General features: G+C 40.7%; 2 protein-coding genes across 2 annotated transcripts; both read right to left on the bottom strand.

The window, feature by feature from the left end:
* Positions 1-4,003: 4,003 nt before the first annotated feature.
* LOC143868417 (BURP domain-containing protein 5-like) lies at positions 4,004-8,734 on the bottom strand. The gene is made up of 3 exons (XM_077376179.1): positions 8,234-8,734; positions 6,355-6,466; positions 4,004-5,002 (listed from the first exon to the last, which is right to left on the bottom strand). Exons 1-3 carry the CDS (start codon positions 8,732-8,734, stop codon positions 4,125-4,127), a joined length of 1,491 nt encoding a protein of 496 aa, XP_077232294.1. The 3' UTR covers positions 4,004-4,124.
* A 2,761-nt stretch (positions 8,735-11,495) lies between these two features.
* LOC143854072 (BURP domain protein RD22-like) lies at positions 11,496-14,166 on the bottom strand. The gene is made up of 3 exons (XM_077363824.1): positions 14,021-14,166; positions 13,832-13,943; positions 11,496-12,641 (listed from the first exon to the last, which is right to left on the bottom strand). The coding sequence occupies exons 1-3, from the start codon at positions 14,063-14,065 to the stop codon at positions 11,689-11,691; spliced, it is 1,110 nt and encodes a 369-aa protein (XP_077219939.1). The 5' UTR covers positions 14,066-14,166; the 3' UTR covers positions 11,496-11,688.
* Between the last annotated feature and the right edge of the window lie 2,885 nt (positions 14,167-17,051).

Below are 17,051 nucleotides of genomic sequence, written 5' to 3'. Positions count from 1 at the left end.
TAGGTATATGAAACACCAAATGTTGTTTGGTTTTCAAATTTTAGCTCAAATTCCATTGGACTACTAGACATGGAGGAGACATCATTATTAGCTTTTTGCTTACGTGGCGCCTATGTGGCAGGATTGTCCCCTCTCCTAATTTTTCAATACAAAACATTCATTTTGGTGGATTTTAGAGGGGAGAAGAGTAGAATATGTCTTGTCATGTAATCATTACTTTTTTCTCTCTTTCTCTCTCTTCTACTATTTATTTTGTTAATGACACCCCTCCATTCTCCACATGCTTTGACATCCAACCAAACACACTACCAAAATTCTCCTAATCTTCTAGACAACTCTACACTTCTCCCATCCTTGTCACCTCCTTGTTGACTCACTTCCACTAAAATCCCAGCTAACCAAACAGAGCCCTAGTGTTTCTCTACTTTCTCTCTTCTAGAAAAGTAAGCTAACTATGGGTTTTTTTGGATTTCTGCAGGGCTTCGGGGCTTAGAAATACACCGAAGGAGGGTATACACCAAAACAAAGGGGGGGGGGGGAGAGAGAGAAGGTGTAAAAAACCTTTACCCCCACCTATTTATAGGTGGGGGGTAAAACAATATCTGGGCCGAACCAAATTCGCCTGGGGCGAATTTTTGGATGACATCACCCAAAAATATCTGGGTGATGTCGTCGTCGGTTCGCGCGATGGTTTGTTTCTTCTCCGTTTTGTTTTTAGTGGTTTTCGTCTCTTTATCAGATAGTTTCGATCATCCGTAACTTTTTCGATTGAACTCCGATTCGTGCGCGGTCAGATCCATTGGATTTCTTGTTCCAGGAGCTTTTCAATGAATCTAATATTGCACATGTTCAGGAGATGAAGTGTCACTTGGGTGTAATCAGAAGCTTCTAACCCAAAGTTAACTTATCGGCTGGGATGCCGTGTACAAACGGGCTTACCGGTTTATGCCGTAAAAGGCGGGTGCTACGTAAAACAGGCTTTTCGGTTGTTTAAAATGGCTTTCAGAAATCGTTTGGTACCCTAAAGAGAGATTGAGAGAAACACAACTGGTGCTCTGGGACTCGTCATAAGGTTCTTCCTCGTGTCACCTACCATTAGTACTGCCTTGACAAAATTGGGTGTCTACACTACAACTTGGGTTTGTTTTACCCGACCTGCATTGACATGATCTGAAAATAACATGGGTCGGGTTTGGTAGGGTCGGATTTTAAATTGGAAAACCCGACACAATCTTGGGTAGGGCCAGGTTTGAAGAAAAGAAATCTGAAACCCGACCCGACTCATATGGGTAAACTGTGATCTTCTTATATATCTCTAGAATAACATAGAAAATTATTTTCCAACATATTGATACAATTGTTTTCAATGAGGTGATCATGTCTGTTATGTGAAAATATAGTGTCCTTAAATTCATACACTTGATGGCATAAATTTAGAGATTTTTGGTGTGAAGATTTGTTTTTGTTCTACAATCTTTAAAATTAGTCACTATACTTCACAAAAAAATGAAAACCCGAACTGATCTGAGAAACTATGTTGGGTAGGGTCGGGTTTACGAATCTCTGGTTTTCCTTTAAAAAAATAGCCCCAACCCGACCCTGCTCGAGATACGGACTCCTTTATCCCAAAAAACACAACCTACGGATGCCAAGAGAAATTCTCCATGTAGGAAATACAAGGCTGACCGGGTTAAGGAAGATGATATGACAATGATTTTGAACAATAGATAAAGGCGATTCAATCTCTACCAAGTAAAGTGAAGATTAATATGATATTCATTTTACTTCATATTATCAAGCTCAACCCAAACAACCTTCTCGCTTGGAAGAAGATGTTAAGCATCATGAAATGGAATACATTTAGATTTTAGATGTGGATGTGGGAACCAAGGTTTTAAATTTCGACCGGAATCCAAAATTTCAGATTTTGGTCAACACTGAAACCGAAACGTTTCGAAACGTATCAAATTTCAGAAATTTTGGCAAAATTTAAGGTTAAATATTAATTTTTTATTCCTTTACAGAATTTCAGCCGAAAATACCAAAATTTCGGCCCCAAAAACGACATTTCAAGCGCATGTTACGGAATTTCGGCTAAAATTTTGATTTCGGCTAGGAACAAAATTACCTCTGAAACAGAAATTTAAAACCTTGGTGGGAACTAGACCGATGGAGCAAGTGCAAAAAATAGCCCATTTTCTGATGAAGAAAGAGGATGATGGAATACCAAAAGTGGTGTTTAAAAGACCGTACATATAAAGAAATGGCACATCATTTGAGGCCTCTTTACATTAAGACGCATATGAATGGTCATCCTGTACCAATTGTCTTAGTTGATAGCAGAGCTACTGTCAATGTCCTACCGATTTACATGATGTGGAAATTGGGGAAAGTTGAGACTGATTTAATTCCCGATGACATAATTGTAGTAAACTTTATGGGTGTAATTTTTTTTTGAAATGGAATTTATGGGTGTAATTGAAAAACCAAAGGACATTCTACCTATTAAATTGACCGTTTGGAGTAACACGAATTTGATGGTATTCTTCGTTATGGAATGCACATCTAATTATAATGCCGTGCATGAATAGTATTGAATTCATGGAAATATTTGTGTTCCTTCATCTCTTCATCAATTTGTTGTCTCTTGGAATGGTAACCATGTAGAGGTGGACTAGGTGGTGATGGCGGATAGTAGAGAGTTTCTAGTAAATACTATTGTGGTAGAAGCCAAGTTCTATGACTCAAAAGATTTTGGGAGGATCATGTGTAGCTCAGTTTTTAGCTACATTTTGGGAGGATTTAATTCATCCTATTTATCTTGATAATGAAGGGCCGAAATCCAAACATTGTTAAGGTCGGAGTAAAAACAGAGAAAAGCAAGTTTTCAAGGACATAATGCAAAAGATTTTTGGCTTATAACCTCATAAACCATTCTTGAGGATGAATTGGATTTTTATACCATTCAAATCTAGGACTTGAACCATGTGCCTGGAAAAGTTATGAACCTTGGTTAGAAATTAACATGAGGACCAAGGGTGACAAATTACCCATGTATGTTAGCAGATGCAAAAATCATTAGGTCATCTGCAAAAAGGAGGTGAGTGAGAGTGAAAATTCTGAATGGCCTCGGTAACATATGACCCCACCAAGTACTAAATTTTTTGGAAAAATTCTCCGTTGAATCCATTGGGGGGCCGGGGGATTTTGAACTTTTTGTCTTACTGATTAGCTTTCCTATTTCAATAGTTTAGAGGTGCAAAGAATCAATACACTTGGTTAAGTGTCTAGATCATCTGATGAGACCAGAAACTGTAGGATGGGTAATCGTCTGTAGCCACACACCAAATTCAAAGACCCAAGTACTGAACACATGACAGTGGGTCCATGCTGTACTGTAAACTTAACCTAAACGTACGTGGCTCAATCAAAACTATTCAAAAGAGCACATGATAGAAGTGTTTGCTATTATTCTATGGGAAATGATATTTCTACCCCCATTTCTAGCATTTTCAACAACCTTTTGTTTGTCCTCTAGGTACTGTTTTGATTGCAGGAATTTCATGGAATAGTTCATAAAGGAATTTTTTTTGTTGTTGAAAATTTCCTATTTTCAACTTTTTGTTTACATTTACACACGAAAAAGGTAACTTCAAAAAGCAATGTTCAAGTTTTATATGGATGGACCTTCAATTTATGATGATATCCCTCTAAATAAATCACAAAAATCATTTCCCTCTAAATTTTGGAAAGAAAAGAATTCTCAGGAAAACTTTTTTCATGAAAATTTTCTTCCTGCAATCCAAAAAGGGCCTTAATGGAAATTACTATTTTCAGAAAAAGACAAAAAGGAGTGCAAATGCACCCATATCAGGAAAAAACAAACAAGTGCAGGTGGGAATGATGTGAAAGGAGGTGGAAATATCATTTCCCTTATTCTATTTATAAATACAATAGTAACCATACAAACAACCTATATGTATCATATACATCACTACTGATGAACGTGCAAAACATATCGAACATACCAGTCTTCTTAATACAACTAACTATGGTAGAAATGAAAGACAAAAGCGAAGGAAATGAAAGCAACAAGGCCACACGATCCAATAAATTGCATCTTCTTAGTTGGAAGCCCAGAGAATGTGATCTTGAGGAAGGAAGTGGCAGATAGGAACGGACCCTGGCTTCACCTTTAGCACCTGGAAGGCCAATTGTTTAGGGTCCCACGCGGATGTGTCTTTGTGGCACATCGCAATGGACTCCACACTTGTCCCATCCTTCCCCACCAATGGGACAGTGTACGCCGTAGTGTCACTGGTCTCGTGGCAGTAGAACACGGCGTACACATAGGATTGCCCGTGGCATGCCAAGGATTTGGGCCCCACCATCTTCTTCACCCCTGATCCAACGGTGTATTCTTGGGTCGTTGTCTCCTTATTGACGGTGGTGGTTAGGACTTGAACATTTGTCCCTAGCTTTGATTTTGCGAAATCCACCATTGATTCCAATGATGTAGCACAATACTTATCCTCACCCTTAGATGCTGGTGCCTCACAAGTGCTAAGTGTATCTTTTACCGCTTCGGCTTCTAGTGATCCGGGCGAAATTGAGAACTTATTTAGGATATCGAGCAATTTGCTGGAGGAGAATGGTATGGATTGGGCCACTCCTCGGGGAAGGAAGGTGGCTCCAGGTGTGGTCTTAATGAAGTGCAAATCCATTTTTGCACCAGGGTGTAAGTTCTTCTCTAGGAAGAAAATTGCAACATTTCGGTTATCATGGAGCTGATCTTCAGAGGCGGCATATATATAGCCGTGCTGCGGCGGCGGCGGCGACAGCTTTAGATCTATCGACTTTCCCTTGTGGTAGGTGTCTACGCCGACGCCGCCCTTCCCCACATCAACGGTGGTGTCACCCTTAGGCATCTCCTTTCCGGCGACGGCATGAACACCATCCTTGCCTACACCAACAGAAGTACCCGTCTTCTCATCTACCAAATCTGCAAGTTCAAACATTAACAATTAGAAACTGCTCAATCACTACGGCGATGTCTGGCAGCCAGGAAATTTTTTTTCTTGATAAATTAATGTTTCCAAGTGGTGAGAGAAGGGTAGGGCGTGTGGGAGAAGGAGAGAGGCGTGTGGGAGAAGGAGAGAGGTTTGAGAGGGCACGACTAAGATATTCGTTGAGAAGTGGCCAAAAATTAGGAAAAAATTGAACCTATGTATTATGAATGGAGTTTTTTTGTTTCCTGCCTTTTACCCACTTCTCATCACTTGAGAGAATCTAGTTTCCTGATTTTAGACAAAAAAAAAAAAAATCCATGGTAGGCTAATGTGTCCACATATCAGCATAGACGGCATATACAAATTAACACTCAAGAACACATGAATCATAACCAGGATAAGTATACTACTTCTGGTAAACTCCATGTATTCCATATTTATAGCGTGATTGGTGAGTTTCCAAGGTCTCATCCGAGTTAACTCGGAAGAGACATAAAGCAGATTCTGTGAAACAACCAATCACTCGAAAAGCTGAAGCTCCTTACATTTGGGGTTATTTAATCAATTATATACTTTAACACTCCATCACGTGTGGCCCCTGTAGACGTGGCACATGTGGCTCTTCTTTTGGGTTAACCATACCTGTAGATTTTTATTATCAAGGAGTTGTTTGGCTTTGAAACGAGGACCTGCCATGAGGCAATTGCTCTGAAACCATGCAATTACTCCAGTGGATTTAGCTGGTTGTGTTATTTAATCATGAGGCTGCTAGGAAAACTCCTCTATTGAGTCATGGCACATGCACATAAAACTAAAAAAAGAGCCGCGTATCTCGACAAAATCAGAAAACACCTTAAAATGGCCGAATTGATGGCTATTTTTACCCCTTCTTTGACTGATTACTTGTCTATCTTCGTTTTTTAAGGGAAATAATATCAACAATTCAACACAACACTATTTTGATATTTTCGCTAACCCTGCTGGGTCTGTGCAAATATCAAAATACGGCTGTGCTGGTAACATATCAAAATACGGCTGTGCTGGTAACATTTCCCTTTTAAATGTACATCCTCATTGAAAACTACTTTTAAGAAGGCTAAAAGAAGGCTGGAAAGGTCGTTACGTAACTTTGGATAAGTCAACTCGTTCTGATAAACTCCATGTATTCCTTATTGAGTGATGGGTGAGTTTCCACTGGCTCGTCTAAGTCAACTCAGAGGGTCAAAAATCAGATTCCTTGTCTCTACGTTGATTTTTTTAAACGTATATATATAGTCGTTGAAAACTGCTTTAAAAATAAAATAAAATCTAAAGGAAAGCTTGAAAGCTTGGAACCAAGACCCACCTGGTCGCAAGAGATCTCTAATGACACTCGGCATCCGAGTGTTGGGCAGCATCTCGTGCCAGTAAACCTCCGAAGGCAAAGCTGCATGGCTAACAGCTACAACGGCAGTGAGCTGCAGAAAGACCATCAAAAGTTCTATAAGCACAGTAGAAGAACAGTTCAGCTCTGTAAAGTGACAGTGAGAAATTATATGATGAAAGAGCGACATGCTCGTATTCATCATCCCGCCCTTGATATTCGGTCCGACATCAACGCAATTTTTAAGATGCTGGTGTCGGATCAAATAACAAGGGTGGTACTTCCATGGTATGATGAATATGAGCATGTCCTTTAGTTTATATAATTTCTCAGTGAGAATAAAGCTTACCCTATAAAAGACAATAAAGAAGAAAAGAGTTAGACGACTATCCATGGAGCTTTTGATGAATCACTGAGGAAAGAGATGCGATTTGCATTAAAATAAAGGAAATGGGAATGAATTTATAATGGGTGAGGGAGAGGGACGCCGCCTCCAATTGGAACACTGAATTAATTCATTCAATTGTTATCTTCTTCATGTAATAAGTGAATCTGATGTCATCTTCTTCACGTAATAATTGAATCTGAACAAGTGGGAGATATTTGATGAAAATTAACAGCCTAGAGGCTGCAAAAGAAGCAAAATACCATAGTGTCCTGTCAGATAGAGACTTCAAGACAGATCCAAAGGGTCTCAGATCATCCAATCTATGTGGGGTCGATGGCATAAGCTGAACTTGTGGTCATCAGTTGTTTCGGTTGTGGAGGAAGAACAAGAAGAAGAATTCTTGCCAAGATAATAGAAAAGCTTTTCTTTTTCATCCCTCAACTCCTCATTACCATGTTTTCTACCCTTTTTAATGGAGTAATACATGAGAAAAAATGTCCTAGCTTCTCCACTACAAGCTTACGGACTCACATACATCACTAATAGCTTAGGGCCTCCGCTGGAGCCGGTGGCTCACTAGCGCTAGCCTCATCCCTAACATCTTCATCAACCCTATGAGGAGACCCTCATATGGCCTACGCTCGCACAAGGATTCTGCGAGTCTGTAGCTTCAGACATGTTTAAGAACAGGAATAAAAAGGCAAAAGGGAGAAGGACTTACTGATTTCGGAATAAGATAAAGATATGGAGTAAACTTTCCCAAGGTGAGGAAAATCCCGTTGTTCCTTAGCACCCCCTTCGAATAAAAAGTTACAGTAAAAACCGAGGTTACCATTCAAAGAGGGACACGTGTCACGCCCCTAATCAGTGACGCTTCACATCTTCCAACGTTGTGCCGAAAAAATGGCGGTTACCATTATGAGCAAAAGCGCCATTTCCCAACACGATAACCGTCAAAACCCTAAAAAAGCGATCCTGTCACACGTTACCGACCTAACACTATCGTAAACGAGTTTCCACAAAAACAGCAACTCACGAATGTGTTTTGAGCATCGGTAGCGAATGATTCCAAATGAATATTGACCTACCTATTTACCGATGTTCCTAACAAATGATCAACGTACGGGTAATGGAGTTAAAATGCGACACCGCAAGAAAACCTATGACTCGGTATGTCCTCATCTTAGCTAATGCAAATAAATGATTTAGTAAGACAGAAACTGCACAGATAACAGACACTAGTAAAGTAAAATCTTCATTGATCTGTGTAAACTAGTTACATATGGAGGGCTTCGGGGCCAAAGAAAGGAAAACAAAAATCAAAACAGAAAACAACTGAGAATGTCCAAAAGACTGGTGAAGACAGCCCGATCTACCGCGTCACCGCCAAAAAGGAGCCCGCCCCACACTCTGAGAGAAGTGCAAAGAACAATGTTCTCGCCTCCTCGACAATGAGATCAGAACAATGTTTACCTGGGAAGGAACTTCCAAGGGACCAGCATCCCAGGATAGACTCGCGAGGCGGGCATGCAGTGCCACATTCTCCTCCTCCAGTAGGGCCGCCTTCATCTCCAGGTCACACAGCTCCTCTGTCAGTTTTACAAACTGGCCGGCAAATGCCAAGCTCCTGTCTTTGGCGCATCTCGCTGAGCACCGGTAGTTGCGAGCAAACAACCGAAGCCCCTTCAAGTCGTACATCCCGCACTCGTTGTCTGACAGAGTGGGAGAGGGAGGAGCAACCTTTTCTAGCCTCTTTTTGAGCGCCGTCGGAGGGAGAGCGGGGGGCATGTCAACCTCTGTCTTCACCACTTCCTTCGCCAAGGAGGCCCGCCTGGTTCTTTTAGCCACCGGTTCTACTGGCGGCTCCGGTGGAGGCGTAAGGACAATTTCCGCCTCTAGCATTGCTTCTACATCCACAATCTGGGCCTCAAAGAGCCCAGGGATAGAAAGATCCAAGTCTTGGTCTTGAGCCATGGCAGTTGGAGAAAATAGAAGAAGGAAAAGTAGAAGAAAGAAGAGAAAGGGATGTAAGTCACTGTCAAAGAGATTTGGTGAATAAAATACAAAGGGAATACCCCTACAAATAGATTTTAGAAGGAGGCGAAAAGGCAATCAAGGGCCATAAAGCGCATTTTAGGTTTTTCCCGCCTCCTTGCCACGTGCCACACTACCATATGCTCCAAGAAACGACACCCATTGTGAAGGGGTCTCTTCCCATCGCATCATTATAATGATAACCGTCGTCTCGTATATTGAAGATGATTCGACAGTTCCCCGTAATGAACAACGAGGAATGAGAAAAATAAATGGGTCCGCATTTATGGGATTCGGTTTCACTTCGTAAAACCAGCCGAGTATTGAGAGATCGGACTGGTCCCTGCAAAGGTGCATTCATGACACCATCGGTACCGAACAAACTCCCTACAGAACAGAAGAATCTCCAAACTACTTCCTCGACTCAAAGATCGGTCAAGGAAGTGGGGGCAATATGTTGGGGGTAAAATCGGCACTAACCGTCGACTTAAGAGTTTTTAGGAAGAAAGGTAATGAGATGTTATCCTCTTCTTATAAATAGTAGCGTCCCTAGAGAGGAAACAGCCCCTCAAAGAGGCAATGTACTATAAGGCAGTAACCTTCACTCCAAAGGAATCCTTTTAATAGTAACTTACTCGTTCAGGGAAACATGATATCTATTAAAAATAGATATAAACTGATCTCCCGAAGAAGTCAATCAATTAGGCAAGACTGCTAAGATTCTAATCATTGTGGACTCTATTCTCTATAAAAGGAGACCCTCATATTCATCATGGAACTATGTTAGACTTGATCCTCAAAGAAGGGGTACGTAGGCAACTTGGGAAGACCAAGTTCAGTCTCATCTTCTCCCCTTCACCCTCGTTGGTAACACTTCTGAACTTTATCTCTTTTCCTTCCAAATTACATGTGATACCGATTTCTAGCTTAAATATTATACTACCACTTGGAGCAGTAGTTCTGGGCCTACTAACATCTTTCCTGTGAGTGTAAGTTATCCGCAGGATTAACTCTATCACCGCTAGACCGTGTAGAGCGGATTTTAGAATCATCAAGGCCTCTTTACAATAAGACGCATATGAATGGTTATGCTGTACCAATTGTCTTAGTTGATAGCAGAGCTACTGTCAATGTCCTACCCATTTACATGATGTGGAAATTGGGGAAAGTTGAGATTGATTTAATTCCCGCTGACATAATTGTAGTAAACTTTATGGGTGTAATTGAAAAACCTAAGGAATTGACCGTTTGGAGTAACACGAATTTGATGGTATTCTTCGTTATGGAATGCACATCTAATTATAATGCCCTGCATGAATAGTATTGAATTCATGGAAATATTTGTGTTCCTTCATCTCTTCATCAATGTATTGTCTTTTGGAATGGTATCCATGTAGAGGTGGACCAGGTGGTGATGGTGGATAGTAGAGAGTTTCTAGTAAATACCAATGTGGTAGAAGCCCAGTTCTATGACTCAATGGTAGGTCCAATTAAATTTGGAAAATTGTACAAGTATGATAAGCCTGTGTGTCCCAGAAAGAATGATGTGTAGCTCAGTTTTTAGCTACATTTTGGGAGGATTTAATTCATCCTATTTATCTTGATAATGAAGGGCCTAAATCCAAACATTGTTAAGGTCGGAGTAAAAACAGAGAAAAGCAAGTTTTCAGGGACATAATGCAAAAGATTGTTGGCTTATAACCTCATAACGCATTCTTGAGGATGAATTGGATTTGTATACCATTCAAATCTAGGATTTGAACCATGTGCCTGGAAAAGTTATGAACCATGTGCCTGGAAATTAACATGAGGACCAAGGGTGATAAATGACCCATGTATGTTAGCAGATGCAAAAATCATTAGGTCATCTGTGAAAAGAAGGTGAGTGAGAGCAAAAATTCTGAATGGCCTCGGTAACATCTGACCCCACCAAGTACTAGAATTTTTGGAAAAATTCTTCGTTGAATCCATTGGGGGGTCGGGGGATTTTGAACTTTTTGTCTTACTAATTAGCTTTCCTATTTCAATAGTTTAGAGGTGCAAAGAATCAATGGCTTAAAGACATCTTTGTCACACATGGTTAAGTGTCTAGATCATCTGATGAGACCAGCAACTGTAGGATGGGCCAGCAATCGTCCGTATGCATTATAGGCCATTAACCACGCACCAAATCCAAAGACTCAAGAACACATGACAGTGGATCCATACTGTACAATGAACTTAACCTAAACATACGCAGCTCAATCAAAACTATTCGAAAGAGCACATGATAGAAGAGTTTGCTATTATTCTATGGGAAATGATATTTCTACCCCATTCCTAGCATTTTCAACCGCCTTTTGTTTGTCCTCTGGCCCTGTTTTGATTGGTGGAATTTCATGGAATAGTTCATAAAGGAATTTTTTTTCCAAAATTTCCTATTTTCAACTATTTGTTTACACATGAGAAAGATAATTTGAACCAGTTCAAGTTTTATATAGGGGAACCTTCAATTTACCTCTAAATAAATCACAAATACCATTTACCTCTGAATTTTGGAAAGAAACAATTTCTCAGAAAAACTTTTCTCATGAGAATTTTTTTCCTGCAATCCAAACAGGGCCTTGATGGAAATTACTACTTTCAAGAAAAGACAAAAAGGGATGGAAATGCACCCATATCAATAAAGGACAAACAAGTGGAGGTGGGAATGATGTGGAAGGAGGTGGAAATATCGTTTCCCTTATTCTATTTATGAATACAATAGTAACCTTACAAACAAAACATACTGATGAACGTGCAAAACATATCGAACATAACAGTCTTCTTAATACAACTAACTACCGTAGAAAAGCAAGACAAAGGCGAAGGAAATCAAAGCAACAAGGCCACACGATCCAATAAATTGCATCTTCTTAGCTTGAAGCCCAGAGAATGTGATCTTGAGGAAGGAAGTGGCAGATAGGAACGGACCCTGGTTTCACCTTTAACACCTGGAAGGCCAAGTGTTTAGGGTTCCACGCGGACGTGTCTTTGTGGCACACTGCAACAGCCTCCACACTTGTCCCATCCTTCCCCACCAATGGGACAGTGTACGCCGTAGTGTCACTGGTCTCGTGGCAGTAGAACACGGCGTACACATAGGATTGTCCGTGGCATGCCACAGATTTGGGCCCCACCATCTTCTTCACCCCTGATCCAACAGTGTATTCTTGGGTCGCGGTCTCCTTATCGACGGTGGTGGTTAGGACTTGAAGATTTGCCCCTAGCCTTGTTCTCGCGAAATCCACCATTGATTCCAATGACGTGGCACAATACTTATCCTCACCCTTAGATGCTGGTGCCTCACAAGTGCTAAGTGTATCTTTTACTGCTTCGGCCTCTAGTGATCCGGGCGAAATTGAGAACTTATTTAGGATATCGGGCAATTTGCTGGAGGAGAATGGTATGGATTGGGCCACACCTCGGGGAAGGAAGGTAGCTTCGGGCGTGGTCTTAATGAAGTGCAAATTCATTTTTGCACCAGGGTGTAAGTTCTCCTCTAGGAAGAAAATTGCAACATTTGGGTCATCATGGAGTTGATCTTCGGAGGCCTCATATTTGTAGTCGAAAGGGCTCTTTCCGGGAGGCCCGACTTTCACAATTACGGGCTTTCCCTTGTGGCCTGTGGATACCCCGACCCCGGCCCCGTTCTTCCCTACATCAACACTGGTGCCACCATTGGGCTTGCCCTGTCCGGCGCCAACATGAACGCCGCCCTTCCCTACATCTACGGCGGTGCCACTCTTCGGCTTCCCTTTTCCGGTGTCAACATGAACACCACCCTTGCCAACATTAACAGAAGTACCAGTCTTCTCATCTACCAAATCTGCAAATTCAAACATCGACAATCAGAAAGTACTCAATTATTGTATGTCAGTATATAGACACCACCAGATTTTATATGGTATCAATCTGTATTTTTTTTAGAAGTATGGTACTGACCGCTCCATAGGATTATCCCAACCGTCCATTTGTTGGGCCACAACATAAGTAGGTTGCGTCCCAGAAACTATTTCCAAAATGTGCAGTCCCTCTATAGATCGGAGGGTTAGGATCCTCCTATGGAAATGATTTCAGGTGCACAACCTATTTACATTGTGGCCCAACAAATGGACGGTTTGGATCATCCTATGGAGTGGGTCATACGGTACTTGAAAAATACAGGTTTATCTGCCACACATCATATAAAATATCTAGACACCACGTACATAAGAACGCTCAAGAACTCGTGAACAGTATCTCGAATAAGTTAACTCGCTGGATATGCTCCATGTATTCCATATCGAGTGATTGGTAAGTTTCAACCGACTCGGCCGAGTCGACTCAGAGAGACATGAAGATTCCTTGTTTTATTTTTGATTTTTTAAATGTAGTTGAGAAGTGCTTTACAGAACGTAAGAAGAGGCTGGAAAGCTCGGTATGTAACTCGGATAAGTTAACTCGTTATGATAAACTCTTTGTATTCCATATCGAGCAATTGATGAGTTTCCACTGCCTCGTCCGAGTCAACTCAGAGGGTGATAAAACAGATTCCTTACCTTGATGTTTTTTAGACGGATATAGTCGTTGAAAGCTGCTTAAAATAAGTAGTCTAAAATAAGTCTGAAAAGGTTGGTACGTAACTGGGATAAGTTAAATCGTTATGATAAACTGCATGAATTCCACGTCGAGTGATTGGTGAGTTTCCACTGGCTCGTTCGAGTAAACTCAGTGGGTCATAAATCAGATTCCTTGTCTACCTTCATTTTTTCAAACGTATATAGCCGTTGTAAACTGCTTAACATAAGTAGGTTAAAAGAAGGCTGGAAAGGTAACTGGGTTAAGCTAACTCGTTCTGATAAACTCCATGTATTCCATACCGAGTGATAGGTGAGTTTCCACTGGCTCATCCGAGTCAACTCAGATGGTCATAAATCAGTTTCTTTATCTACCTTCATTTTTTAAACGTATATAGTCCTTGAAAACAGCTTAAAAGAAGTCTAAAATAAAGCTTGGAAGCTTAGAACCATGACCCACCTGGTCGCAAGAGATCTCTGATGACACTGGGCATCCGAGTGTTTGGCAAAACCTCGTGCCAGTAAACTTCAGAAGGCAAAGCTGCATGGCTAACAGCTATAACGGCAGAGAGCTACAAAAATATCATCAAAAGCTAAGTAAGCAAAGTAGAAGAATAATGAAGCTCTATAAAGTGAGAATAAAGTTTACCCCAAAAAGAACAATTAAGGAGAAAAGAGGTAGAGGACTATCCATGGAGCTTTTGATTAATCACTTAGCAAAAGAAGAAATGCTAATTGCACTGAAATAAAGGATGTGGGTAGGAATTTATAATAGGAGTAAGGAGAGAGCGCCACCTATAAGTGCAACACTGATTAATTGCTTCAACTGCCATCTTCCTAAAGTAATAAATGCATCTGAACAGATGGGGAGATTTGTAATGAAAAAACCAAGAGAGGAGAGGTTGTAAAAGAGACAAAATACCAAAGGTTATTGTTAGATAGAGACTTGAAGACGGGTCAAGGGGGAGGAAGAGTCCATGGTTACAGATCAATCGTGTTCCGATTGTAAATGTGGCTTTAATTAGTTGTTTGGAGTGCAACTACCAAAATTTATTGTTGGTTAGTAGTTTGACGGTGATCTTTGTTCTAAATGATCAAACTTAGTCCACTTGTAAGGGTGTGATCTTCTTGTATGGGCGGTCATGTTTCTCGCCCACACTGCTGGTCCCGCTTAGATCAGATGATCATAGCCCATTGATCAAGGTATTTTTTTAAGTTTCAATTAGGAGGAGCCTAGGCGTTCATCTGATGGATACGAGTCCAATTTGTCATGGGACCAGGATAGTTGTGTTGCCTTGTGGGGGCCCACAAGATCACTGGTTTTAGTTACATAGATGTGGGTCCCATGGATCGTAAGGACATAATCTAAGACAGATTGCAATGACAGGCAGACCGTTATTCTTCGTTGAGGAGAGCAAATGTGTTAAATTATTTTCTTAAAATTTACCGAAGGAACTTGGTTGAGCATCTTTCAAACTTTAATCTATTGCTTTTGATTTTGAGAATCGATTTGTGCCCAAAACACGACGGATTTTGTCACAAGCATGGGCCTAGAGTTACCTGTCAATGTTTACTCTTTTTTTTTGTTCTCTTTTTTTTTTTTTCCTTCTTGGTGCCAAAACACGACGGATTTTGTCTATGGCATAGTTAGGCAAGTTCTCTTGTTTTTAGTAGATTTTTGCATGTGTAGAAATTTATATTTCTAAGGTATCTAATTCCAACTAGAAAAAAAAATTACATTGTAAGATACTGTGGAAAATTTACATTTATAAGGTTATAATCATGGTTTTAAATTTCAGTTTCGGATTAAATTTTGGTGTCGGCAGAAACCGAAATTTGGCTGAAATCCGGTAATAATAAAAAAGTATTATTTAACTACCGAAATGGAATATTTCTAGATTTTAAAAAAAAAAAGATTCAATGTCTCAAAATTTCGGCTGAAATGCCCGAAATTCCAAAATTTCGGACGGTTTTGTAAAACCCGAAATTTTGGATTTCGGCCAAAATTTAGAACCATGGTTATAATTAATAGGACGAAGTGGATTTCAAGATTTTGAACTATTTGTCATACTGGTTGGTCATTACTAGGAGATATCCTATTCCAGAGTTTTTATTTTCTGTGACTGAAGTCCTTGGACCCACTTCATAGGATGATCCAAACTGTTCTTGGGCATAACATAAATAGGTTGTACTCAGTAAATCTTCTCCATATGATGTTCCTACACCTCCTAGAACTGGCAGCCCCACTATTGATCGAGGGTTAGGATCATCCTCTATATGAAAATGATCTGCGGGTCTAGCCAATCTATGTTGTGGTCCAACAAGTGGACGGTTTGGATCATCCTTTGAAGTGGGCACCACTATACGTTTTGAAGAACAATGAACTTCAGGCACACACCTTATAAAGTATCTCAATTTCAGTAGTTTAGATTGCAAGGAATCAATGGCTTAAAGATATCTTTGTCACACTTGGTTATGTGTCTAGGATCATCTCATGTGACCAGCAACAGTAGGCTGGGCCTGCAATGACCTATAAGATTTATGGACCCGATCGCCACACACCTAATTCATAGACCCAATTACTGAGGACATGACAGTGGGTCCCTTATGTGCAATGAAGTTTTACTTAACCGAAACGTACCTCATTCAAAAGTATTAAAAAGTGCTCATGATAGAAGTTTTATGCCCTCATTTCTAACATCTTACATGGCTGCCCAACTATTTACATTATAACTAGTTAGAGCTGTTGTCACGCCCCGAACCACGTGACAGCACCACATAGCTGCAAGCAATCTCAAAGAAATGCAAGGCAATTGTAACTGATGATGCCGAAATCCACTCATACGATCTAGCGGTGGTAAAGATGGCCTTGTGAGAACACTGCACCCACAGAAAAGTGTTAGCGGGCCCGGAGTTGTGGCTCTGGGCGGCCACTTTGACACTCAAGTCAGAAATTGGTATCAGAGTGAAAGGTGGAAGGAAAAAAGATGAAGCTTAGATTCGTTACCCATGAGTGTGAATGTCCTTGTTACGAATATGGAGGTGCCTTTTATAAAGAGAAGTCCACAACTTAGTAGGAAACATACTGTTTTAGGAGTCTTTCCTAATTGGTCGACTTCCCCGGGAGATAAGTTTCTATCTATTCTTCATAGGTATCGTATTTCCCTTAACAAGTAGGTTTCTTTTAATGGGGATCGTATAGGAGGGAAAGTTTCCACCTCTCTCAAGGATTCCTCCTTGGGGACGGTTTCCCTTCTGGAGACGTTACTATATTTAAGGAATAGCAAAAGATTCCTCGAGTTCTTTCTTCTTATCACAATTAAGTCGGTCTCTAGTCGAAGATAGCGCCTTTCGTTCGTCAAGCGGGGGAAACATCGTTACAAGGCTAAAGGTGAAGAATCCAGAGAGTTTCTTCATTGCCTGCCAAGTGTTATGGGGAACTGTCAAATCAACTGTGGGAAATGAAGCGACGGCAATGAGAATGATGGCGCGAGGAAATAGGAGCCTTTCCATAATTAGGCATCGTTTTTTGGGGCAAACAAAATCTTGCCACATGGCTTAAAGGCAGCAAATTTAAAACGTCATCAATTGCCTTTTCGTTCCCCATCTCACACGCCACACTACTTCTTGTTTCAACAATAATCCTCTTGTTTTTCTTTTCAAGCCGCAATGGCACAAGA

The sequence above is a fragment of the Tasmannia lanceolata genome, unplaced genomic scaffold (assembly GCF_043159265.1).
Source record: "Tasmannia lanceolata isolate RefF3 unplaced genomic scaffold, GAP_Taslan_0.1 ptg000003l, whole genome shotgun sequence".
Taxonomy (NCBI): Eukaryota; Viridiplantae; Streptophyta; class Magnoliopsida; order Canellales; family Winteraceae; genus Tasmannia; species Tasmannia lanceolata.
The sequence above is the reverse complement of the archived record's forward strand: the minus strand, read 5'-3'. Positions and strand labels throughout refer to the sequence as shown.